Genomic DNA, 25,919 nt, shown 5'->3' on the forward strand with positions numbered 1-25,919 from the left:
TGGTTGCACCCATACCTGAGCCCTGTGGTTGAACAGTGTAGAGGAGGGGGGAGGCATTTCTGGGGATGAACAGAGTGAAGAAGGCTTTGTGCTATCCAGAAATTACTGGCACCTTCTCCTAGGCATGTCCCTTGCTGGCCCCTTGCAGCCTCTGCCAGCCAAGGGCCAGGAACTGCAAGAAGAACCTGTGGCATTAGAAGTGACAGGCTGTAAGGAACCTCCCAAGTCTGCTTCCACATGGTGGCATTAGCAGCCTCCCAGGTGCTACGTGCCCTGGCCATGCCGTTCACAAGAAACAGTAAGTTGCTGTAGAAAACATGGCACTTCAGCCCAGCAAGGGATAGGATATCTCCTTTGTTCGATGGGAACAGGTAATGGCCTCTCCCCAGAGCCGTGCTCTTACAGAAATAGGTCCATATTGCTGCTGCAGGGCTTGTCCCAGGGATAGGCATCCCATGCTATGGCCACAACAGGCTTGGCTCTGTCCTAGACTCCTTTCCCTGGCATGATTTGCCAGTGACAGCCCATGGCTCCCTCTGGTGGTGGCAGGAGCACTAGACTGGGAATTAGGATTCCCTCCCTGGCTTGGCCACTGGAGGACTTGGGTATATCACTTGATTTCCTGGTGCCTTAGCTCCCACCTGTACCATAGGGATGACACTAGTGCCCCCTTTATAAAGTGGATATAAAGCTGTGGAGGAAGATCACCTGAGAGCAGATGGGCACTTGGCGTCTGCCTCATGCTCTGAAGGCTGCGCCGGGGGGGGGCGGGACAGGGTGTTCCTCCACTGCAAGTGCAAGAGCTCAAAGGTAAACAAACACAACAACTTCATCCATCTTTAATGCTGTTTCTTTGCAGTCTCTTGGCTGGGCAGCTTTACAGAAAGAGAAGGTGCTTTGTCATCACCAGGGAAAGAACTGGAAAGCAAGTGCCCTGGAGGGAGCAAAGGACAAGCTGGGTTTGGGGGAGCGACAGGAACAGAGGGGACATCCTCGGGGAGAGAACTCTAGAGACGCTCCCTCACATGCACCAGGATTCTGTGCTGAGGCTGGTCCCTGAGATCTCAGCTAGCCCAGCACCAGACTTGTCATAGTCTCCCCACCCAACCCATATCTCTCCTTTGTCTATCACTATGAAAACACCCCCTGAGAAGATACTGACACTTGGCACTCGTGTCCTACTAAGATGGTGGTGTCCTACTATGATGTTCTGGGAAAAGGGATTCTTTGTGCAGCTGTGCTTTGGGATGTCCATGCGCCCATTAGCTGAGCTGCTGAAACTACCCAATGATGGCTGCCTGTGGCATTGGCTCAGGGATAGGATACTAGTGTAGCTCACTACCCCAAGACTAAGAGCACGGAGATGACTTGGAATGGCGTAAAGGAAAGCTCCACACCAAGCTCCTTCAGCAGCAGGTGGCCGGTTGGGTCTGCCCGTTCTAGGAGATCGCATCTAGGAGAAGAGACAGGAAAGAGAAAGCCCAGACTCACAAAGGTATTCAGGCCTACATATCGCCTACTGATTTCAATGGCCAGTTAGGGGCATGGGTACCTTTGGGAATCTGGCTCTGTATTTCTTTGAGCTCCACCTCCTGCTTACTTACGTGATTGCTTCCTTCACAGGAAGGCAGGTCTGGAGCCAGGTAACTACAGTGCTGCCGTGAGACTCATACAGTCGGGCCACCAGGACACCTGGCCTGTCCTCAGCCTGAAAGGACAGAGAGGAAGGGTCTCCTCAAGAGTTGTGACAGGCAGGCAGCCCTGTGCCTTCTATCAGGGCATCAAATAAGCCCCCGCAGCTTTGCCACACCATTTAAATGAGAGGGACCACACCTGCTTACCCACACGCCATCAACCTGAGGGCAGGGAGGTCATGCACAAAACCTGGCTGAGGTACTTGGTTTGGAGCAGAGGCTGATTTCTGCTCCTCCCTGCAGAGATGCCTCAAGTTCTTACTTATCAAGAACAAAAGCAGTAGTTTTCACTTGTCCTGCCTAGGCTCCTGTTCACATGAGAATGCCACTGGGGTCTGATTTCCAGAGAAGCAGCAGCCCCTTTGTCCCACAGTGAACTGGGAAAGAAAGATGGGTGCTGCACAGCTCTGAAATCAGGCCTAAAAAGTTTCAGAGTGAAACTTGCATCTCTCCAGCTTCCCAAAATAATTCCCTGAGCTTCATCCACAGGTCAGGTATCACCAAAGCTTCTCTCCAGCCCCTTTTTTGAAGCTGGTGCCCTGGGCAACCACGAAAGAGAGATATTGTGCCACCAGGAAGAACCAGCCTGGACGAAGAGCATGCAGATCAGTAAGATGGCTGCACAGGGGGTCAAGCCCAGACTATTCTCAGTGGAACTGAAGCATCCCCTTTGCAGTGCTCTTCATCCATATCATCCAGTGAATATGAAATAAAAGGGGGCAATGGCTGAGCGCCAAAAGGAGGAATGGATAAAAGTCATTAGAGCAGATTAAAGTGGGGACGAATACGATGGAGTCACACTGAGAGTGGCATCAGTGGGTCAGTCCCAAGTGTTCTCCTTGGGCTTGACCCCAGCACAAGAGCTGGCACAGCTCTGTATTCACATCCATCTTAGAGAGCCTGGCTGTCCTCTCCTTGCTTCGCTCCTTGGTGCACTTGCCTGTTTGACGGTTTCTAGCACGACAGCTGGGGAAGACACACAGAAGGCGCTCCAGGCTGAACACTGCACAGAATCAGCCGGCATTGTGTGGAGAGGAAAGTTCAAGCAGTAGGCATAACGGATCACACCAGCCTCCTGGAAGGAGCCTACACAGAGAAAAGAGCCACCCTGCAGTGAGCAGACAGTGCCAGTACCTTCTATGCTAGGGGGAAAGGAACTTCCTCCACACCCAGCATCCCTCTACCCCACGCACAGAGGGGAACCTTTGCCTCATCACCACCCTAAGGGAGTAAGCAGACTCCCAGAGCGGGAGGGGGGAAAAGAGTCAAGCTGTTCACCCTCCAAAACTCACCCAGGTGAGGCATCACAGCATAAGTGAACTGATGGTGTCCCATATCTGCAGTGGTGTCAGGGGACTTAGGTGCTCTCAGGCTGAGAATGAAGGGGATTATAGCCATGGATTCTCTAAGTGGCAGCAGATAAATACAAGTGCCCCTTCCCTTCCCCTCCCTCTGGCTCTCCTACAAAATAGCACACACATTCCTCACTTCATGCTCAGGCCCCCCACCTTCCCAATGACAAAGGCCCCTTGAACTCTCAACACAGTGCCAGGCTCTGTAACAATAACCCATTAAGGGACGATTTCAAACTACAAGACAGCTAACTCCCTCTGCTAAGAAACAGGAAGGGGCTTGGGCTCAGGCTCTGTTGTGCCTTGAGACCAAATGCCAACTGAGCCTGAGGTGCAAAGTACCAAAGGAGAAGAAAGAACCCACGAGCCAGGCCCTTGCCTGTTTGGTGACAGGCTGCCATCTTGTGCCACCTCCCCTAGAGCAGCATCAGGTACTCAAACCTGCTGCAGGGATGCAGGAAAGGGTTAACCCTCATCAGCCCTCCTGCCTTCCAAGTTAAACCAGCAGGACAGGTGGGAGGCAGCTGTAGCCTCTAGGCCCAGGCAAAGCCCCCGCCCTTCTCCCCCACTCACAGCGATAGGCTCATGGTGTTCCCATGCACCGAGGCACCATATTTGCTGTCATTCAGCAGCGCCACCCCAAAGCCGTGCTCTGACAGATCCATCCACTTGTGGCTCCACACCTGTGGCGGGGGGAGGGGATAGAATGAGCAGTCAGGTATTAGGGGGCTGGTGTCCAGGATGGCCCTTTCACACCTGTGCAGCAAGTTGGGTGCTACAGAAACTATGATGAAGGATGCAAGGACTGGGAGTGGGTGCTGGCCTGCAGAGATCTCTGGAGACAAATGGATCCCAGCCACTGTGAAGAGCCGGGATCTGGCAACGGAGGGCTGTGGCCGTCAATCCAGTCGCCATGAAGGACAAAGCTCTCATCCTCCCTCACCACACTCCCTGGCAGCTGAAGCCCAGCTGGGGCTGCAACTGCTTCTTGCACAGCTTGAACTGGCTTTGAAAGACCCAGCAGCTTCCCCTCCAGTGGGGAACCACAGCCCCAGAGGGCAGGCAGTTGTAAGCAGTTGCAGGAAAGCTCAGTGTCTCTGAGGCTGTTCGAAAACAGTCCAAGGGAAGGTGCTCTCCTATCAGCATACCAGCCACAGCCACAACCTGGTGTGCGTGAACAACTGGTGCCTCCCGAGACTGGGGGGGTACCATGACCGTGAGTGGGGACTGCCCACAGCCCCCGGCATATGTCAGTGAGCACAGACCACCCACACCTGCTGCTGGCAGTGGCATTGTTGGTGAGTGGTGTCAGTGGCGGGGGGAGCGAGCAGGGGCTGCCTGCAGCTGCCACCGGCTGCTTTGGCAGTGGCGTGGGGGGCAGGTGCAGGAGGAAACTGCCCGCAAAAGCCAGTGGCACCTTTGGCAGCAGCCAATCTCGGGGGGGGGGCATATGCCCCACCATGCCCCCCTTACACGTCACCTATGCTGGTGTTGGTGACTTCAAACCATGCTGCAGTCAACTAAGGCAGTGGTTCTCAACCTTCTTTGTACCAGGTCCCATTTGTAAACATCGATAGCCAGTCCCAACTCAGTGCCCCTCAGTCTTGACCCACTGCCCCCTGACCCCAGTGTGTGAGGCAGGGGGTGGGTGTGTGGGGAAGGAGGGCCCTAAGTAGCCCTCGCGGGTTGTTACTCTGCCAGCCTGCAAAGGAAAAACCAGTTTCCCACAATTTTCTCCTTTAAAGGAGAATCCATTTTTAAAGTTTGTTCATGACCCTTTCATATATTCTTGCAACCCACTTTTGGGTCACCACCCCTGGTTTGAGAAACACTGAACTAGGGGACCCTGCCTAACAAAGAACTGCCTCCCCCCCGAGATGAGGGGAACCTGTTCCAGGCAGATATCCCTTAAGGAAGCCAGGCTCCAAGCAGACAGAGGAATTCTCAGAGTGCATGTGCAGTGTGGAGGGAAGGGATGGGTGAGCGAAGAGCTACCGGGGCTATTTTGATCTACAGGCCAGAGTTTGGAGCTGGGCTGCTCCCCCCTCACCTCGAATCGTGCCCAGTCCCAAGACGTGTTCCAGTGTGTTGGCCTCTGCAGGTGGCCAAACTGGATCTCGTAGGTGGCATTCATGCTCCGAGCCTGCACGGGGAACTCCACTTTCAAGAACTTGTGAGCCTCGTTCCACTCAACCTAAAGTCAAGGCAACAGCCAAAAGCAGGCTCAGCAGGGCAGGCAGGAGATGCTAGCTGTACCCTGCTGTGCTCCGCCTGGGGCAAAATCCGGCTACATCAGAATCCATCCCACTGCAACCCTAATGCTCTGAGTAAATGCACATGGAGGCTGAATGGGCACCCAGGTGGGGCAGCAGTGGTGATAAGACTGTATATTATAGAAGTTTACTATCTTGGCTGCTGCCAGGCAGGGGCAGGCTCTTGGGTGGTCTAGGAGGTCCTGGCCATGGCTATCTGTGACATTTACCACCTTCAGGCACATCTCCATTTGTTTAGTGATGTTTATGGCATGGTGCCAACTGCACTTGGGTTCTACAGACTGCACAGCCTTCCTGCTTGCTTGAGAGCACAATACAAGGGGTAAAGTTTGCCCCATGAAGCTACGTGTACAAAACCAGTATTACTGAATGCCCGGGTTCTCTCCCCTCCCACCACCACAGACAGCGTCACAAGGATGTGGCCTCTACAGGCCTTTCCAAACCTGGGTCAGGAATCGAAGATAAGGGCACATGGCGTCCAGGATGACCTCTTGGGTGATGATGCTCTTCTCGCTGATCTGCAGAGAGAATCTGACACTTCCTCGCAGGCCCCCTGGCAAGATAATTTCCAGTGGCTTCACAAGGGTCGTGACTGGCTTCCTAAAAGTTTTTAACACACAAAGCTAAGAACCCAGGGTGATGAAAGGCTCCTGCAAGATGCAAGACAGGGGGAGAGTGCAGACACCTGCAGATTGTAGCGCTCTCACCAGAGATACGCATAGAAACACTCCAAGCTACAGGGATGCACACTACGCAGAAGCCTGGAAAGAACAAGCACATGGCTTCCCACTGCGACAGTTCTGTTCTACCTCTGGGAAACTGGCCCCTTGCTACAACCCCAAGAGGCAAAGATCCTTGCCAAGTCCTAAAGAAGTGCCTGTGCTCACAAGGCACCGCTCACCTACCTGGTTTCTAGATGATAATCCATCACATCCCAGGCATCCCAGTACAAGGGAATGTCATCAAATATCACAAACTGGTTAGCACAAGAGCCCTCAGGGACTGACTCTCTAAAACAAAGCAGCAGATGAACAGTAACTGAACAAGAAACTGTGAAAGATAAAGCAGTCCTGAAATGAGACTCCAACACCCTTACAACAGGTATGTACAGCTAGGGCAGTGACTCTCAACAAAGGTGAGATCCTGTCAAGGATGCTACAGGGTACAACACAATGTTAGCACTATTAGGAGTGCCAAAAAGATTCACAAGATAAAGCTGGAGATTTCAATTAGGAAGCCACAGCATCAAAAACATTCTGACCTGCGGTAGTCTTTCTGAGTCCTTTGCAACAGAAGATTGTTATTCTTCTGTAGTCAAAAAACAAGTGACAACTAATAGCTGGCATTTCTTGAAGGTTAAAAGCCACTGAGCTAGGGGCTCACAGGGGAGGTTTTCTAGGAGTAGACTTGGTGAGACAAGTGACCCAGAACTTCCTCTGAGGGGCTGAACTCCTGTCCCAGAGGAGGTCTGAGGTAAAATGAAACTCAGGGATGAAGGGGAAGTTTCTAGTGACTCCCTACCAGGCTTCATCTCACAATCTGTCCAGCATGGATGGACCCTCTGGAGGTCATCCAAGGGACAGAAAATCCCACATTCTACTGGTTCAAAGAAAAGTATAACGCACCTCCCAGAGCTCACTAAATGAAGCGATGTCACATGTCCCATTGAGTCCAGATGAGCTGCAATAACCCCATTCTCCATGGTAATGGACCCATCCAACTGGTGAATAAGGAAAGACATCAGAAGACAGCACAACACAGACTCCACACAAGCCACAGGGGCAGGGGAGGTCAGAGGGCCTAATCCAGAAGGGAACTCCCCCTAGGTTGGACCCCACAGGGCAGCTCACCTGTTTAACCACCCTTACAGGGTGAGGTGGTGTTAACGAGTCCTTCACCACAGAATAGCCCATGCTACAGACCTTCACGAGGGCTAAAAGAAATAGAGGCAAAGAAGTTCACTCAGTTTCCCTTCAGTGGAGATATCCTCTCTAGCTCCATGTGAGCCTTCTCCCTCATTGCCCCCTTCTACACTAAATACCTCCACCCAACCACTACTCTGAATGCAGGACCTATAGGATCCTTTTCCCCTCCCCATGTGAAGATAGCTAACATGTCATGCTGAGGGAAATTGAATCTCTTTCTATAAATCAAGGGAAATCCTGGTCATGCATAACCTGGAAGCCCTGAAGGCTGACACGTGCACCGGTGTTGCAGGTGCGTCAGGTGCGACAGCTGTATATCCTGCTGGGATATGCATCTTTCATAGCTGTATCAGTCCCATCTCCCCTCCACTGCTATCCATGAAGAGACGTAGTGTGAATCACTGCTCCATGAAGGATGACCTAGAAGTCTTTAGGCAGGCAGTGCAGCGGTACCTAAGGTGTCTGCTCCGGTTGGTCTGGTCCTGGAGATAACTTCCGTCCGTTCCCAAGGCAACGTGTTCATGATTACAGTGCTTTCGGCTGTTTCCGAGCCAGTTGGCAAAAGTTTTCCAATCAAGGACTGCACAGCTTCCTTCAGGAGGAGAGTACCCATAGCACGGATTTCTGGGTGAAGAAAAGGCACTTCAGTGAAGAGTAGATTGATAGGGTTTGTAAAGCAGGAAAAGTTTGCTAGGTCCTTCACAGACACACAAAGCAGCCAAGGAATGACATTCAGTGTTCCCCACATTCCTTATCCATCCCGTTCACCCAGCCATTGGCATGTGCACCCTGAAATTGCACCCTGACAGAAGCACCACCAACACCTGCAGGTGGTTGCTGCTTGCCACCTCCTCCCCTCGCTGCGGCTGTCTGTGGGCGGCCATCGTGCCCGCTGAGCCTTCAGGGGCACACGTCGTTCATGCACCCAGCAGTCCCATTCCCTGTACAAACTCTCTATTTAGTAGTTCCCCTATAGTTAGCACTAGTTCTTGCTCCCTTTCAGCCAGTGTTTTAATTGCTGGGTGTCATTCCCCTCAGTTAAATTACTCTCCCCTGGATCCTAACCTTCCTCCATCTTCCCAGGTAGCCACTCTTCATGCCTTCCTAACAGTCCTCCCCTTCTTGCTGCTCAGCCACAGGAGTTGTCACTCCTGATGTCACAGGGCTCCTGAGACCAGTGGGGACTCCTCCACCTGCTGGGGCTTTCTATTTGTCATACCCTGGCTGTCAATCTGCAGTGACCAGACCTGATTTTCTCTGCAATCTTTGGGGATCTGCAAATGCTGTATATCCAGTGCATGCCTCAGTGCACAATGGATGTTATTCATACAACCTGCTGCTACAGGAAGCAGGACACTCAATGCAGGAAAACAGGGGACTTAGTTATTACCAATGCGTACAGCACATCTTCCTAATGGAGTTATGCATGCCCCATGAGCTGCAAAGAAGGTGCACTACAGGCAAATGTTTACAAATGGACCAAAAAGCAGGTACAAAACCTCTGAAGCCCCCCCAGTAGAATGTCTTACAACCTGTTTGGGCCCTAACTCAGTGTTCTCCACTCACCTTCATAGTAAGTCATGGCATCCTCTGCTACCAGCTGGATACAGGTGCCTGGCAACACATCATGGAACTGATTCAGAAGCAGAAGCCTAAACCCCAAGGAACAGGAGCTCGGGGTTAGATTCACTCTGCATGGACTACAACAACCTTCTTCTGAAGGATGAGTCTTGCCACACCCTACAGACTGCTGAGAGAAAATACCATCTAGCTAGGAAGATCTCACACCTGTTTTTGGGCATTGGGGTTCACCTCCATATGACTGATGCTTGGCCTTGATCAACGGTTATAAGAAACAAGGAATTGTGCCGTAGGCTCCCAGGCCAAGAGCTCTCCCAGCAATGAGTTCATTCAATCATTCTCTGGTCTTCTGAAAGGATTCCCAATGTATGGGAGAGCAGAAAGCACAGATCTGGGAAATCACTGAGACATGTTTACTTTTCCCTGGGATAAATTCTTAGTATCATAAAAAGATACGAATATGGCTAGAAGAGATGCCAGGAGGTCATCCAGTCCAACCCTTTGGTCAAGACAGGATTATCCCTGTCTAAACCATAGTGTCAAAGTGTTATATCAATCAGGTATTATAAATGGGTATGATTTTTGGGGCAACTTGACCCAGTTAGTGATGGCACTCAGATAAACTTGTTTACCTCCAGAGACGCTGCAGTTTGGTGGCAGGATATGGGAAAGCACTTTTCTGTGCCAAGGCCAAACTGCTCAGGACTTCAACATCATGCAGTATCCGCTCACATTCCCGATTGCTTTTCTTTATCTGATTCCAAAGCAAAAATAAAATGGGTTTTAGAATGATCATTCCTCAGAAGCAGGTTCAGCCATCTGAACTACATATGGAAACATAGATAACTAGTATCAGTTGACAACAAGACAATCTTTTGCCTGGGGGCACCTTCTCCGCACAACCACCTCCCACTACAGCAGCAAATACTGCTGCCACTTGGGCATGCGCTCTGTTCTGGAAGCTGGTTCTTCCCAAAATGCAGTGATGGACAGGATACATTTAAACACGTTCTGTGGAACTCTTCAAAAGAGCTGTGCTCTCCTGTCTTGGAACACAAGTTGAAGCTGCTCATTGGAGATCAGGATGATGCCCCTTCACAGGGGAATTGTCCTGTATTCAGAGAGTTTTCTCACCCTTCTGTTTTCTACAGCAGGCAGGAGTACTTTTAACCCCGTCCCCTAAGAGCTTCCTAGCTCCACAGTAACATACTGAAAAGAATTAGATTTGTTGTGCTTGTTTATTGTTGATAACGCAAGTGTGCTCTTCCTGGATGGAATTCCATTTACCATTCATTCCACCCAGGAAGAGCTCACACCAACTGCAGATGCTTCCTCAGCCTGACGAAGGGTTTTTAAACCCAAAATCCTGCTCAGAAGATTTTTTCCAACTATTCAGTTGGTCTAATAAAAGATATCAGATTTACCCAAATAACCTCGTCTGCCTACTGTCTAACGTGAACCCTGGGGTTACCTGAGCCTGGGTGGTGTATGTGCCATTATGCAGCTCCAGAAACAGCTCTCCTATCCAGGTGTACAGCTGTGACCCATCTCTCTCCAAGACAGAAAAAAACTGGTCAGGTGTAGACATCTGAACCCTTTGGATGAGAGATACAAGAAGGCAGTCTGTGAGCAGCTGTGAAACATCAGCAGACCCCCTTCCCAATCTTTCTGCATGTGAAGACAAAAGAAGTTAGCTGATGCATCCTCGAGAGCCAGCTATGATTCCACTGAGCCTGAACAGGGTAGGGAACTTTCCTCTCACCTGGGTAGCCCATCCACGTCCTTCATTCTCTTCATCCTGTCCAGCATCTTCTGGGTTGGGCCACCTCCTCCATCTCCAAAGCCAAAGAGAGCAACACTGTGGTTCACACGGCCTTTGTCTTTGTTGTTATTCACAGTCTTCAGCATCTGGAAGGGATTGTACACATACATGCCACAGGCTCTCAGGGCCATCATGCACCACAAGACCAAGGAAGCCTCTGCAGACATCACCATCAGACGTGTCACTGAGGGCTCCCCACCATGGTTGTTCACTTTTCAGGCCTGGCTACCAGGTTATATCTAGCAGGGGGAGCTGGAAATGCAACAACTCATCCAAATGTGACCCGAGCAGGGTGTGGGGTCCCAGGGCAAATCAGCCCATGTGGGTCTTGACCCTGATCTGATCCCATAGGCCTCAGACCCAAAGAAGCTGCCACCACCATCGTCGGTGGCAGGGGTGGGGGAGTAGCGAGCGGCTGAACATGGAGCCGCCACTCTGCCCAGCTCCGCACCGCCGCTGCTCCACCTGGCTCCACAAAGTGTGGGACCTGGGGCAGTCACCCTGATTTGCTCCCCCTAGGGTCGGCCCTGGACCCATCCCTCAGTGACTCATCAACCCTCCGCTCTCCTATATGTTTCTCTCTAGAATGTAGCTGATTATCGCAGTCCAAATCACGGACACACAGTCAGACTGCTCTTCAGAGTTACAACCTCTCCAAGCAGGACTTCCTCCTGCAGCTCAGGTGTGGGGTGACTGGCAGTTCTCTGCATGCTGGATGTGCTGGGGCAGGGAGGCAGGGGTGAGCCCACCTAATTGAGAGGTTGCTTCACTCACCTCTTCCACGAAGCCTTGCATTCCATACGAGTCACCAGGTGGGAAATGGGCCAGAACGCTGGAGCCATCAATGCCTTCCCAGAAAAAGGTGTGGTGCTAGAAGAGAGAGAGACATCAACCAACTGAAGCTGTGGTATCTCCTGGAGGCTCCAGGGGGAGCCCTGCTAGGCTGAACCGAGTGCAGTAATATACTACAGGGAGACGACTGCCCACCATTCATTTTTTGAAGCTGTTCAACACCTGGTCATCCACAGCCAAGATCACCTTGTCCTGGGCTTCAAGACTCCTGATTCTGTCCTGCTCACCAATACACACATACAAACACACCAGTGCATGGGGGATTTCACACGCACATAAACATACACTTGCCCCAATGCACAGGGGGATCCTGCACTCACATGCACACCCACACACTATAACAGACTGGCCATTACACAGCCCATGGATACACATGCATTCCTAACCTGACAGATATCTTGTGCCATTGACTAATGATCTAACAGCCAGTTGTGCTTTACACATTCCCAGTTCTACACAGGACTGCATATAAACCAACTACCAAAGGCAGAACAAACAAAGGAATCAGCAGATGGGGGCAGATTACATCAGTGATATCCATGCCACTGCTCCTGCAGCCCCTACTGCTTCTCTTGTGTGCTGCACTGCTCCCCATCCTGCCACACGTTGGGTAGTGCAAGGAGCCTCAAAGATCAACTGCGCTGGCATCTGAGGAGCTGTTACAGGATGGAATCAGAGGTTGACAACCAGAGGACTTTTTGTCTGCCAGGCCTGTGCTCAAATCACATCTCCCTTCAGAAGCTGGCTTTGGAGTATGCAACAGGAAGCCTGAAGGAAGCACATACTGACAGGTCAGAAACTGAGATATGGTCTCTGGGCTACTTCCCACCTTCCCCCAAGGACCCAAGAACCAGCTGAGTGTGCTGGGATCAGCAAAGTGTGACTTCACTCAAGCCATGAACTAGGCCTGTTCCCAGCTCCACCTAGGGGGCTGAGGGAGCTGTTCAGCCTGCATGAAGAACCAGAGCAGAGCCTACTAGACCCATGCCCATTCCCATGCCAGCATAGCCACTCACTGGAAAGGTGTTCACCAGGCTCCAGCTGAGTTTCTGAGTGAGGAACCGCCATATTCCACAGCCACGCATCAACTGGGGCAGCTGGGCAGAGTATCCAAAGGTGTCTGGCAGCCAGAACTGGGAGCAGGAAGAGAAACACAGACAGTCCCGTGCCCAGAGCTCTCTCAGGCTGCATACCCAGGCAGGGATACATACATGACAAATGCATGACACTCCCCTCTCCCACTCCCAGCTTTGAGCAACATTAAAAACAAGCCAAACAAAGCCAAGTATCACGAGGATCCTCATGGCCAGCACAGGAACCCAGCACCTCGTGGACACACTGCTGGGTACTGGGTCCTAGATGAACTGGACACTGAGGAGCTGGAGAGTACCCCTCTCAGGGTGATCTGGGACTCCAGGAAGCCAGGCTGGCTGGACTTTCCTGAGGAAATTCACCCCGCAGAAATGAAGCAAAGACCCTGGGAATACCAGCTCTAGAAAGGAAAGCACAGAGCACTCTGCCCACATGGAGCAAGAATGCAAGGGCTGCAGCGAGAAGGAGTGCATACCTCTGTGCAGAGCTTCCCAAACTGCTCCTGGAAGAACCGCTGGCCCTGCAGGAACTGGCGCACCATCGACTCCCCATTGGGCAGGTTCCCATCCTGGGGTGGAGGAACCAAAGGCCTGATGAACACTGTGCACAGTGAGGGCGCCCTCTGCTCTCGCTCTGTGAACCACAGCCCCCACCGCAGCCCTCCCAGGACAGAGCAAAGCCTGACAGCTGCCAACCGAGGCAGGGCAGCCACATGTGGACTTGATGTGCTCTCCAGACAAAGGAGGGCCTAGGGAAGGATAGAAGAGTTGCTGCCAGCACAGCTTGGCAACTGCCTTCATCAGGAGAGAAACGGGGTTGGTTTGAGGGGAAATGGGCCCTAGCAGAACTGAACAACACACCTCAGTAACTGCTGTGTTTCAGCCCCCCTGAACTGAGTGAATTCTGGTACTCCCTTTCCTGGGGAGCCTGGGGTGTCCTGGGCCTGCTCCTGTGCAGGGAAGCTCATGAAGTGACGGGCCAGGGCTGCAATGTTCTTACCATTTCTACCCAGGTGCCTCCAACAGGTATGAACTGTCCTTTCCTGGCAAAGTCCTGAATCTGAGCATACAGCCCAGGGTACCAGTTCCTCACCCACTCCAACTGCTGTGCCTGGGGAGAAGACACACCCTGTCACCTGATGGAGGCTACTTCCAGGTCTCACAGGCTTGGGGAAGACAGCACACAGCTGAGCTTCTGGCTTCAGGCATCTGCAAGCCTGGATTTTTCAACAGGTATCAAAGAGCTCTGCAAGTACAACCAGGTAGACGGCTCTTGGCTAAAATACAGGAGGCCGTGGGCACCTAGTTCCTGTGACTGAGTGTGCATTGGGCCCCACACAAGAGAAGGAGCCCTGTGTAGAGGTCACAGCAGCAGCCCCAACCAGCTCTGTCCAGAGAACAGGCACAGACTCTTAAGCAATTCCCATCTGTATTTCCCGTGGGAGTTTCATTGTCCACATGTGAGCAGGAGATAGCAACTCACCTGGGAACAGGTAAAGGTGAAGCCCGGGTTCTTTTCCATCAAGCGGACAACAGTCACCCAGCTGCGAGCACATTTCCGGATGGACTCCTCATACGGCCACAGCCAGGCTATGGGAACATGGGCAGCTTTGTGGCCTTTGTATCTCAAATGGCAGTGCATCATGAACAGGTCCAGGGAGGTGATCCTCCCACTCAGTGCAACATTGGTCAGGCCGCAGTTGGAGTATTGTGTCCAGTTCTGGGTGTCACACTTCAGGGGGGATGCGGACAGCATCGAGAGGGTCCAGAGGAGGGCCATTCACATGATTGGGGGCAGCAAGGCAGGCCCTATGAGGGGAGGCTACAGGACCTGAAGCTGTTCAGCCTCCACAAGAGAAGGCTGAGAGGGGATCTGGTGGCCATCTACAAAACGACCAAGGGGGACCAGCACACAATGGGACAGTCCTTGCTCCCCCAAGCACTACCGGGAGTAACGAGGAATAACGGCCCTAAGTTGATGAAGAGTAGATTCAAGCTAGATATCAGGAGACACTACTTCACAGTCAGGGCAGCCAGGATCTGGAACCAACTTCCAAGGGAAGTGGTCCTCGGTCCTACCCTAGGGGTCTTCAAAAGGAGGATAGATAATCACCTAGCCAGGGTCATTTGACCCCCCCAGCTTTCTTTCCTTCTCATGGCAGGGGGTCGGACTTGATCTACTCAGGTCCCTTCTGACCCTACTATGAAACTATGATGTCACACACATACACACACCCCAAGCTGCCTGCTAGAAGCCATTCTGTGCTATCTTCCCCAGGTCGCCAAGGCAGAAGTGAGACTTGCCTGAGCTATGCTGCCTTTAACAAGAACAAAGCACACAGGAGCACAAAAGACATCAACAAAATATGGCTATTAAATGCACCTGCATTGCAACAAGTATGGTTACAAGTGCAGAGGCAAGAGGTCTTTCCTCATCTCCAGCCCCAGCAAGACTCTTGTCCAGCTCAGACGTGCTGGTGTCCTGGGCTCTTCACTTCTATTCCCCTACAACAGCAAGGCCCAATCCATGCTGGAAATCTGAAATCCAAGTGAGGCAAGGTCCAGGCACAACAGGCTATCACAGGCTCCTCCATCAAAATGCCCTTTAACTCATGCTTCATCAAGCCAGATAAGGCTAAACACCTTTTGCAGAGGATAACAAAGATAATCCTTATCCTGGAGGCTAAGACCATCACTTCTACCATACACTCAGTGCCTCCTGGCCCACTATCTGCTTTGAACCGGGTTTCTCCCAAAGCCAAGGGCCAGGACTACTAAATCTCAGGCCATTCAGCAGGTGCCTATGATGGCCGGGCCATGCTCTTACCCGAATCAATGTGGCAATGGCCCATGGCATGGATTGTGTGCTGGCTCTCTCCATTCCTCTGGCTGAAGAAGGCGGAGGCGAGCTGGTGAGCTGCAGGGAAGGTGGATGGGTCTGTGACGTCACAGAGGTTCACCATCTGGTTGGCTGTGTATAGAGCCTGGAAGCTCCTCTGGTTTTTCTCCCCAAGGTGCTGAGGGAGGGGAGAAGCAAGGAGAGCTGAACCAGGAGCTTAGCACCTCCCAGACTGGAGAGGCTAGTAGACCTCACCTTACAGAGACTGGGTCTAACGCCCTGCACATGTGAGCAGGACATCCATGGAGATGCCCCTTCCTGCCTTGTGTCCACTCTCCACCCCCCACAGTGGCATACGCTTCCCAATTCTACACGGACACAAAAGGGATATTCCCCTCAGCAAAGGGCCCTTGTGCTTCTGGGGCCTTTATGCCTCTGGCTGGCCCAATGGGAGATGTTGCCAGGTAAATTCAAGCAACAATGGGTAGCAAAATGGTTGGAGGGCCACACCCAGAGCCGTGGTGGACAGATCGTTTTCTGCCAGGAGGGATGTGGGCAGTGGGGTGTCCCAGGGCTCAGTCCTTAGGTCCGCACTGTTCAACATCTTCATCAGCGACTTGGACAAGGGAGTGAAAATCACCTTGTTAAAGTTCGCGGATGACACTAAGATGTGGGAAGAAGTGGGTATGTTAGAAGGGAGGGACAGGATACAGCTAGACCTGGACACGTTTCATAGCTGGTAGGGTCGGAAGGGACCTGAGCAGATCATCAAGTCCGACCCCCTGCTATGGCAGGAAAGAGTACTGGGGTCAAACGACCCCAGCAAGGTGTTCATCTACCTGCCTCTTAAAGACCCCCAGGGTAGGTGCCAGCACCACGTCTCTTGGAGGTTTCAAGGGTGGGCAGATGGGTTTCAATACTGACAAGTACAAGGTACTGCACCTGGGACGAAAGAACCAGCAGCATACCTATAGCCTGGGGAACTCCCCTCTCGTCAGCACAGAGGCAGAAAAGGACCTTGGAGTCATTACTGATTCCATGATGAACATGGGCTGCCAATGTGAGGACGCAGTCAGTAGGGCCAACCACACCTTGTCATGCATCCACAGATGCATCATGAGCAGGTCCAAGGAGGTGATCCTCCCCCTCTATGCAGCACTGGTCAGGCCGCAGTTGGAGTATTGTGTCCAGTTCTGGGCACCGCACTTCAGGAGGGATGTGGATAGGATCAAGAGGGTCTAGAGGAGGGCCACTCGCATGATCTGGGGACAGCAGGGCAGACCCTATGAGGAGAGGCTATGGGACCTGAACCTGTTCAGCCTTCACAAGAGAAGGTTGAGAGGGGATCGGTGGCCGTCTATAAAGTTACCAAGGGGGGCCAGCAGACAATGGGAGAGACCCTGTTCCCCTGAGCGCTACCAGGAGTAAGTAGGAATAACAGCCATAAGTTGACTGAGAGTAGATTCAGGCTAGACATCAGGAGGCACTACTTCACAGCCAGGGTGGCTAGGATCTGGAACCAACTTCCGAGGGAAGTGGTGCTTGTTCCTACCCTGGGGGTCTTCAAAAGGAGGCTTGATAATCACCTAGCCGGGTCGTTTGACCCCAGCATCCTTTCCTGCCCATGGCAGGGGGTCGGACTTGATGATCTGCTCAGGTCCCTTCTGACCCTACCAACTATGAAGCTATGAAACGATAGCCAATACTTACTCTTCCAGAGGAAGAGGAAAGGGCTGGAACACTGGGAGAGGAAGGGAAACAAAGGGGAAGTCTTAAGACAGAGGAGGAAAGGAGGTAAAGAAGGTGCAAAAGCAGAGACAGAGGAAAAGAGCACGTACCTTGGCCATGTCCAACAGTATCTCAAAGTCTACCAGCAGCTCATGGACATCTCTATTGAAGACGACCAGCTCCACTTTATTCAAAGTGAATTTCTTGTCAGGGTCCGGAGGTGCAATCATGGTGCCCTTCCCAGCCCCAAAGAGGCCGTTGCAGGCAACCTCCATATAGAGGTTCAGACTGCAGAAACGAGAACAGAAAGGAAGCAAAGGGGCCACGGATCCTGTCCCTCTACCCTCACTGAGCCAGAGAGCACCAGACGCATTCCACTGGCAGCGAGTGACTAGGAAACAAGGCTCCTCAGAAGTAGATACTAGACCAATGGCCTGTCAGAGCAGGGCCAACAGCTGCCTCTCCTGGTGGCCAATTTGGGTGCTTCTGAGTAAGGTATCCCATACCTTTCTCACTGTACAGTACTGTGTGCTGGGTTGTGGACTGGAGGGAGAACCTCACCCAGACCCCAGCAAGTGAATAACTTATGCCCTGATGCACAAGGATGGATAAGTCTTGCCCCTGTTATCCACCCAGCTGCCATCTCCAGACCATGGGTGACAATGTGGCAACATGGCTCTCCTTGTGATTTGGCAAATGAAGCTGTAGGGAGTCATGGACACTTCCCTCCTCAGGCTCCTCACAAGCGGGGGGGGGGGCCGTAGAAGTGTAAGTTGGGCATAGGCTTCCCTGAATACTCACTTGTGAGGGTCTGTCTCCATGAGGCTGTCTGTCAGGATGTAGCTGGTCTTCTCACCTTCTCTAGTCAAGCCCTGTGTGGAAAAGTAGGAGGGTGGACATTTGAGCTTGGAACATTGTTGTCACGGCTCTGAGACAATACACATGAGAGAGGAGCTGCCAGAGGGCCTCAGGGCAAAATCAGTAATGTAAGGATTCTTGCAATGTGGCCATACAGACATGCGGCAGGTCACCATGGAGCGCTGCACACCGAGGGCATTTACAAAGCCCTACTGGAAGATAGAGGGGCCCAAGCCATTATTTTTTTGACACTTCCTCCCAGCAGTACTGATCACCCACAAGGCATGTGTTTGAAAGGACTGGCTCTTCCTGGGCACTGCTCTTAGCTTTAATAAAACCCCAGGACAGCCCACATGCTGTGGGCAAAGAGCGGGAACGTCACTTTAACCCCTGTCCCACTCAAAAAAAAAAAAAGGAGGAAGGTGTAGTGGGGACCAAGATTTGGCCCAGGGAGCCATGCTACTTGGCCTGTGGGGCTGGAAACTTGGTGGCAAGAGTAGTGGCTCCTGGAGCCACAACAAACAATGTTGCTGCTACCAAATTCAAGCCCCGCAGGCTACATTAAGGCAATAGGTTTGGATGACTTGGGCACTGCTGATTCAGAAGAAAGGAAAAACCCAGTATGATTCAACTGTAGGGAATTCTGAAGTCCCTGCTATAAAAGGCCGAGGCACAAGAGAGGTCACGGAAGTGGCTCACGCTGCTGCAGTGGCCTGGCAGGTACCCAGAGCAAAGCTCCCAGGCTGATCTCTTCACCTCCTCTCACCTGGACTGGCTGTGAGTCCCTCCACACCATGGCCTCCCCGTCACTGTCCCAGAGGAGATGCACTTCCTTCCCTGCCCACTCCCGTGGGATGCTGAGCTCCACTTTAAACCAGCAGGTCCACCATCTGAGAGAGAACACAGCCATGTCACTGCACTAAACACTGCACCTGCAAGCAAGGGATGTGTCATTACAGTTAAAACTTCTAGGGATATCCACAGGAAAGCTGCTTAGGACATGCAAATCCACAGGAGACAGTTCCTCCAGGGCTTGCCTCTTACTGACAACAACAGCCCAAGGGAAAGGCACCACACTAAGAGCTCTGGACACAAGTCTGCTCTGTAGAGAATGAGCACGGGCACTTGGACAGCAGCAGCACAAGCTTCCCAGCACAAGGTTCCTATCACCACCAACACTCTTCAGGCTCTGTCAGCAGGAACACCCTGAGAGATCACTCTGCCCTCAGCTGATTTGTATGTTGGCCAAAATGACAAAACTGTAGGCAGTCAGCTGCATCCTAAACATGGAACTGAAAGAATTCACAGAAGAGCAGGCAGGGATTTCAGAAGCCCCGGCTTTCAGCTTAGTCCCATCCCCGACACTGACTTGATATGGAAGCCTAGCAAGTGCCTTGATTTATCTGTGCCTCAGTTTCTCTTCAACAAAGATAATCACATTTTTTTGTCTTTGTTTATGGGGGGGAGGATTAAAGGGGTTGTGAGGAATAATATGTATACAAGCACAAGCAACCTTAAGATGCCAAGTAACAAGGTGGAGGGGAAAATCAGCCATATATGTACCCTGCCACTGCAGACATTACTAGTCATTCATGGCTGGCTGTGGACCCTGGGAGTAGAAACTGATCATCACCAGGGATCCGGGTTTTCCATTTCCCACAGAAAAACGGAGGAAACCATGGATTCCCTGTTTTTATCAGAGAAAACGTGTCTTTCTCTTTTTAGCAAAGAAATCTTTGGATTTTCCACTTTTGCAAAGAGCTCTTGCAGGCTGGCACAGCTCCAGCCTGCAAGAGCCAATTGCAAAAAGGGCAGGAAACTCCTAGCCCTGCCTGGAGGAGGAGGGAGAGGGAGGAGGGGGGAGCCTGAGCCTCTGGGGCAGCCAAGGCAGGGCAAGGGCTCACACGTGCCTTTCACCCCAGGAGCATGGAGGTAAATGGGGCTTGGGGCAGGGCTGGGGAAGATGGTTGAGGACCGAGGGAGCGAGGGGTGCTGCTGGCCCCAGGCAGCACATCAGAGCTGGGAGCAGGGCCAAGGGGTGAGGTCAGGGGTGCCCCTCTGCGGGGGGCTTTGCGGGTAAGCGATGCAGTGCACAGTGTGCTGGTGGGACTGGAAATGACTGAGTGCCACCCAACCACCACCACCCCGCGCTGCGCCACTACCTCCGGCTGCACAGCTCCAAGCACGGCTCCATGGCAGTAGGAGGTTTTGTACACAGCGGCTGTCACTGCTGGCATGGGCAGCCCCACAGGCAAGCGGCAATGGCCACCCATGCCAGTGGTGACCTCCTCTGCCTCCAAAACTTCCTGCTGCTGCCATGGAGCCATGGTCGGAGCTGTGTGGCTGGAGGCAGTGGTGTGGCGTGGGGTGGTGGTGGTGATGGTTGTGTGCCGCCCAGCCACCACCACGCTGCTGCTGCTGCCCAGCGGCCGGCAGCACAGCTCTGGGCAGAGCTCCGCGGCGGCAGCGGGAGGTTTTGGAGGCAGCTGCCATCACACCAGGTAAGCAGCAGCATTGCATGCAAGTGCAAGCCCAAGCCACCCCACCCCTGTGCCCCCCAACCCTCGCCGCAGCTGCAGAGTCAGCCATGGAGCTGTGCTCCGGCTGCATGCCAGCCTCCATCTCCCACTCCCTTGGGCAGCCGGCCAGGCGGCATGCGTGCGGCCTACATATGGTGGGCACCATCACACTTGCCTGCAAAGGCCCCCGCAGAGGGGCACCCCTGCCCTCACCCCCTGGCCCTGCTCCCAGCTGTAATGTGCTGCCTGGGGCTGGCAGCAACCCTCACTCCCTCAGCCCCCAACTATCTTCCCCAGCCCTGCCCCACAGCCCCCAAGCCCAACTTACCTCTAGGATCTAGGGGTGAAGGGCACAGCTCTGCGGTGGCAGTACCTGCCCGCAAAGCCCCCCACTGCATGCAGACGCCACCACGGAGCTGTGCAGCTGGTTGTGGGGTATGCCACTGAATGCAAGCCCCGTTTCACCCCCGAGCCAGATGGCACATATGTGGCTTGCACATGGTGATTGCCACCACACTGCTGCTGCCACACCCTGCGCCACTTGCCCACAAAGCCATTCAGGTGACCGTGGGATGGTAGCGCAGGGCGCACTGGCAGAGTTGCGGTGGCGGCCTCCGTATGCACACTTCCTGTCAGGCTGGCCAGCATGTGTGTGGCCCACAGAATGGCACCCCTGCCCTCAACCCTGCTCTTGGGAGTGGGCACAGGGGCACACTCCCCCCCCTTCTTGATCTACTCCCCCAGCACCTTCCCTTTCCCCCGCCCCTTCCTCCCACACACACTTACCAGCTGGAGTGGGTGTCAGTGTCTGTGTCTGCATATCTGTGGGTCTAGGGGGCTGCTGCGAAGGGCATCAGGAGGGCTGTTGAGACTGTGGGGGGGAGTGCGGGGCACCAGCCTGTGGGGGGGCCTTTCATTTTTATCATGGATTTTGGGTTTTTAATCAGAGAATTTGCAATATAATCAGGGAAAACCAGGACCCTGATCATCACACACACTGCTCCAGAGGGGACATGTCAATTTTATGAGACCACCATATTTTAAATACCATCTCCCCACACTGGCAGACTCCCCAAAGGCTGGTACTCACGTGGGCCCAAAGGCATCCCCGACTGCTGCAGGTCTGAATTCCTGTTGGACAGCTTCATCATATGGGATTCGCTGAGGAGTCTGGAAGCAGGAGAGAGAAACCAGGGGGCAGGTGTCCCCAAAAAGCCTGTGGGACAAGGCAAGGAAATTAAATCTGTGAACCTTTGCAGCCAAATTCTGGCATCAGGGGATCTGTCTTCCAGACTTCAGACCCAGTCTGGCACAACACAGTTTTTCCTAGTTTGTGACTGAAGAAATACTCAGTTTAAGGAAAAAAAACCCCAAACAAATCAGTCTTTTAAAAATTAGTGATCCTCAATCTCATTAGCCTGACAATAATTTCAGCATGGGCCACATCAACAGCAGTATATCTGTTCTGCCTGACACATTCTCACGCCATCAAGTGCCAAGAGGTTGAGACTTTGCAGTTCCCACAAACTATGCTTTCTACGTAAGCAGCAGTGGGTGTTGACACAAGATGCATTAACAACTGGTGTAACTAAAGTTGCTTTTGGCACTGGTATAATTCATACAGGAGCAGGTCCATGAGCAGCTCTGCCATGGCAGATTCCCACAGAAGGTGCCATTACAATAGTATTTCACTAGGTAACTTGGGAGTCAGTCCCAGGCTGTTTGCCTTGAACATCTAGGAGTGAAGCCGACTAAAGCTGCAGCCCTACATGACATGTGTCAGTGTGCAGTTACTCCTAACTTTCTGAGGACCATCTGAGCATATTAACCAATAACATTGTTGCCTCCCTCAAGCACCTTGTGCTGGCAACAACATCTTTGCCACTGAAAAAGCAACCTGAAGATGACAAGTGCCAAGGCAGGGGGAAAAATTAGCTATATATGTACCTGCCACGGCAGACATGTCTACTTATTGGTATAGCAGAAATACCAGAGCTGAAGCAGATCCCTTGTCTCCCCTCCATGTTACCTGTGACAGGCTGTAGGGTGTCTGGGGCTTTGTTTTCATGAGGTGCTTTGAAGCTGTGGTGTGTGAGAGGCTATAGTAGACAATATTTAGGACTTGCTGCATAAAAGATTGCCTGTGAATGCAGGGAACTGACCTGATAACCCAGAGCCCTATTCCAGTCTATTTCTAGGGTAACTTTTTCCCTGCAAGTAGCGTGACTCAGAAACACAGAAATGCCTGGCTGGAAGAGGCCTCAAGATGCCATCTAGTCCAACTCCCCTGCTCAAGGCAGGGACATCTCTGTCTGAGTCATCTCATCCAAGGATTTGTTTAAACTGCTCTTAAAAATTCCCAGGGATGGAAATTCTACCGCCTCTGTAGGAGCTGGGCTGTATTTTGTGTTGCAGCTTCATTTCTGCCCTGGTGTAAATCTGTTGTGTGTCTCTACCCTAGAGTTGCTAAAGCTTTACAAATGCCTTTGCAAGGACATTGGAATGTGATACACCCTATGTTCAATGTTCTGAGTATTATTAAAAACCTGAAGGGTGATTATAGAGAGGACAGAGATAGGCTTTTCCCTGTGGCTGTAGGTGACAGGACTAAGAGCAATGGCCCCAAGCAGCAGCAGGGAAAATGTAGCCTGGAGATCAGGAGACATTTTCTCTGTAGGTGGTCAGTCATTAGAACAGGCCACCTTGAGAAGTTGTACAATTTCTATCTCTAGACATTTTTAGAGCAGCTTAGACAGACACTTGACTGGGATCGTTTCGACAGGAATGCTTCTGCCTTGAATAAGGGGCTGGACCTTGTGAGGTTTCTTCCAGTCTTATTTTCCCATGATCTGTATGTGTTATGCACCCCTGAGAGTAGATGCTGCTCTTCCATGTCATGTTTCTCCCCCATTGATGCCTGCTGTGACACTTCAAAAGCATTCATACAAGCATCTCTGTCAATAGTAGTAGAGCCAGATGCCCTGCTGTTCCCCCCAAGACTGCTTTGGGACATAAACACCCTGCAATGCATAAAGCCTGGCGAAGAAGGTGAGACTGCAGTGAGCAGGATGAATCTAACACTTCACCCTAAACTGTACATGCCACATGTTACAAGGGAAAAGGGGACCTGCACCAGCTGAGCAGAGCCCCAACTAGCAGTTTGTACCTATGGGGTGTTCAGTGAGGCCACTGTCCACCCTGGCTTCCTGTGCCCACACTGAGGAATCTGATATGTCCAGCTGTGTCCTGGGACTCCTATGCTGACTGGCTTGTCTTCTACTCAGACACCAATTAGATCATGGATGCTAGCCAGAAACAAGGGCACTCAGTGCCTGAAAGTTTGTCTACATATCTCCTAACTATACAGTTGAACCAATAAAAGGCATCACCAGAAAACCCTTGTTTCTCGCTATGTTTGACAGGTATTTGTTTAAGCTTCCTTGCATGCATTAAAAAGCGGGAGGCTCTGTAGCTCCCTGAGTGACTGCACTGGCACACAAAAAGCCACATGCAATAGACAAAACCCTCAACCAAACGGCAAATCCCCAAGTCCATGCAGCGGGGTTCTGACAAGTTAAACCAGGGACTGTCCTTAAAGGTATTCACGTGAACTAAATACAGGAGATGCTGTGCATAGTTAGCTGGAAATTTCAGTCTGGCAGAGACACACAGTCCAGCAGTTTTAAACCCAACAGCTGGTTTGCTTATTTGAATTCTGAAAACTAAACATGAACTTTCAAAGGCTGGTGTGGTCACTGCCAGCAAAATAGCACTGAAGAGATTTTTTAATACAAAAATACATTTTTCTTTGCATATATCCTCCTGGAGCAATGCTTGTGCCATGTTCCCACCAGGGTAGTCCAAGGGCAGTTCACTCCCAGCCCATGGGTGAGATCTGGCACAAGCAGTTCTCCACACATCCAAAACTGGCAACAGGGAAGCAGTGGCAATTAGTACTGCCACTTCTTCCCCCACTGCCAAATTTCCAAGCCCTTTCTGGCTGGATCGGGTCCTGGCTGGGCTGGGGATCAAGCCAGATCAGACCCATGGACCAAATGCAGTCCACAGACTGAGCTGGCACCCCTTCTCCAGGCCGCGGAGCAGAAAAGCTGGTGCAGCCTGCGCAGATGAAGGTAACCGTGGCTTGGACGGCACTCCGTGAATCCTGGAGTGAATACCATACAATCTGCGCCCTGGGGCAGGGGCGGCGGCACGTGCCACCTCGCACTTAGCCCGCTCTCACACCCCGCTTTCTGTGCGGGACGGTAAGGCCCCGCTCGCTGCAACCCCGCCTCGACCCGCCGCCTGCGCACCCGGCAGGGCGGCCGCGCCGGCCCCAGCCCTGAGCCCGGCCCGTGTCCCTGCTGCGGTCGGCGGGGCCGCGGGCCGAGGTGCACGGGGGGGAGCCCGGGGCCCGCGGGAGAGGCCGCAGCGCGCCGACAACGGGACCCGCCCGAGCCGACAGCGGCGGGAGCCCGGCCCGGGGGCACTTGGGCTCGCTCCCGGACGGGGCGGGGGCAGCCACACCTGCCGCGGAGGTTGCAGTCGGTGAAGTATCGCTCGGACACGAACTTGTCGGACCGCTCCAGCGCCGTGCGCCGGTGCGAGGGCGCCAGGGGCCGAGCCATGGCCGCGGGCCGCCCGCACCGCGCAGGCGCACGGACTCGCCGCGCCGCGCCTCCGCCCCGGGAGCGCGCGCAGCCGCCTCGGTCCGCCGCCCTCTGCTGGTCCTCACGGCGCACCAGGCCCCGGCAGTCCCCATCCCGACTCGGACCGGGCGCGAGTTCCTTGCCCCAGGGGACTCCGGCCGTTGCCTTCACAACGACACCGTGGCAGCCGCCTTCCACCGCAGACCTGGGCTCTGCCGGCAGCAACGCGTCCAAAGGAAAGCAGTCGAGGCCTGGCTCCTGTGGGGTCCATGGACTAAGGGGCTGCTTAGCACGGGCAGGATGACAATGCTGCCCGGGCAAGGGGAAGCCTGGGGTGTGGTGAAACGAAGCCTCCAGGCACAAACCTGCTCTCAGCGGATCAGATCCAATGCACGGGGATCCTCAAACTGCTCTGAAAGAAAAAGCAACATATTCCAGTCACAACAGGCCCCAATTCATTCAAAATTCACACGCTCCCCATTCCGAGAGACTCGGCTGCCTGAACGCGCACCCTCAAGCAGGGCAAGCGAGGGGCACCAGGCAAACTGCAACAGATCTGAACATCACGATGCAGCTTTTCCCGACTAATTTACATCCCTACCAAGCACTAAATATCTTTAGGTTCTTTATTTGTACCATATAGACCAGCAGTGCTCAACTTTTCTGGCTGTGCAGGCTGCCAGGGTGTGGGCTAGATCCAGCACACAGAGCCATGATTCAAGTACGCTGAAGGCTG

General features: G+C 52.8%; 1 protein-coding gene across 3 annotated transcripts; it reads right to left on the reverse strand.

The window, feature by feature from the left end:
• Positions 1–823: 823 nt before the first annotated feature.
• MAN2C1 (mannosidase alpha class 2C member 1) lies at positions 824–25,217 on the reverse strand. Of its 3 annotated transcripts, none has more exons than XM_090028862.1 (26): positions 25,062–25,217; positions 21,625–21,750; positions 18,782–18,905; positions 17,959–18,029; positions 17,268–17,445; positions 15,418–15,607; positions 14,074–14,180; positions 13,591–13,701; positions 13,067–13,159; positions 12,516–12,632; positions 11,422–11,517; positions 10,588–10,733; positions 10,297–10,420; positions 9,458–9,579; positions 8,811–8,896; positions 7,698–7,868; positions 7,170–7,252; positions 6,945–7,039; positions 6,225–6,329; positions 5,763–5,919; positions 5,097–5,240; positions 3,620–3,729; positions 2,987–3,066; positions 2,635–2,780; positions 1,605–1,708; positions 824–1,453 (listed from the first exon to the last, which is right to left on the reverse strand). In XM_090028862.1, exons 1-26 carry the CDS (start codon positions 25,160–25,162, stop codon positions 1,339–1,341), a joined length of 3,102 nt encoding a protein of 1,033 aa, XP_089884988.1. In that variant the 5' UTR covers positions 25,163–25,217; the 3' UTR covers positions 824–1,338. The 3 variants fall into 3 exon arrangements, with proteins under 3 accessions (XP_089884988.1, XP_089884989.1, XP_089884990.1); XM_090028863.1 differs by having other exon boundaries at positions 18,782–18,947; positions 21,625–21,704; positions 25,062–25,193; XM_090028864.1 differs by lacking the exon at positions 25,062–25,217 and having other exon boundaries at positions 18,782–18,947; positions 21,625–21,710.
• Between the last annotated feature and the right edge of the window lie 702 nt (positions 25,218–25,919).

Source organism: Crocodylus siamensis, chromosome 15 (assembly GCF_052110815.1).
Source record: "Crocodylus siamensis isolate JL-2025a chromosome 15, ASM5211081v1, whole genome shotgun sequence".
NCBI classification, from domain to species: domain Eukaryota; kingdom Metazoa; phylum Chordata; order Crocodylia; family Crocodylidae; genus Crocodylus; species Crocodylus siamensis.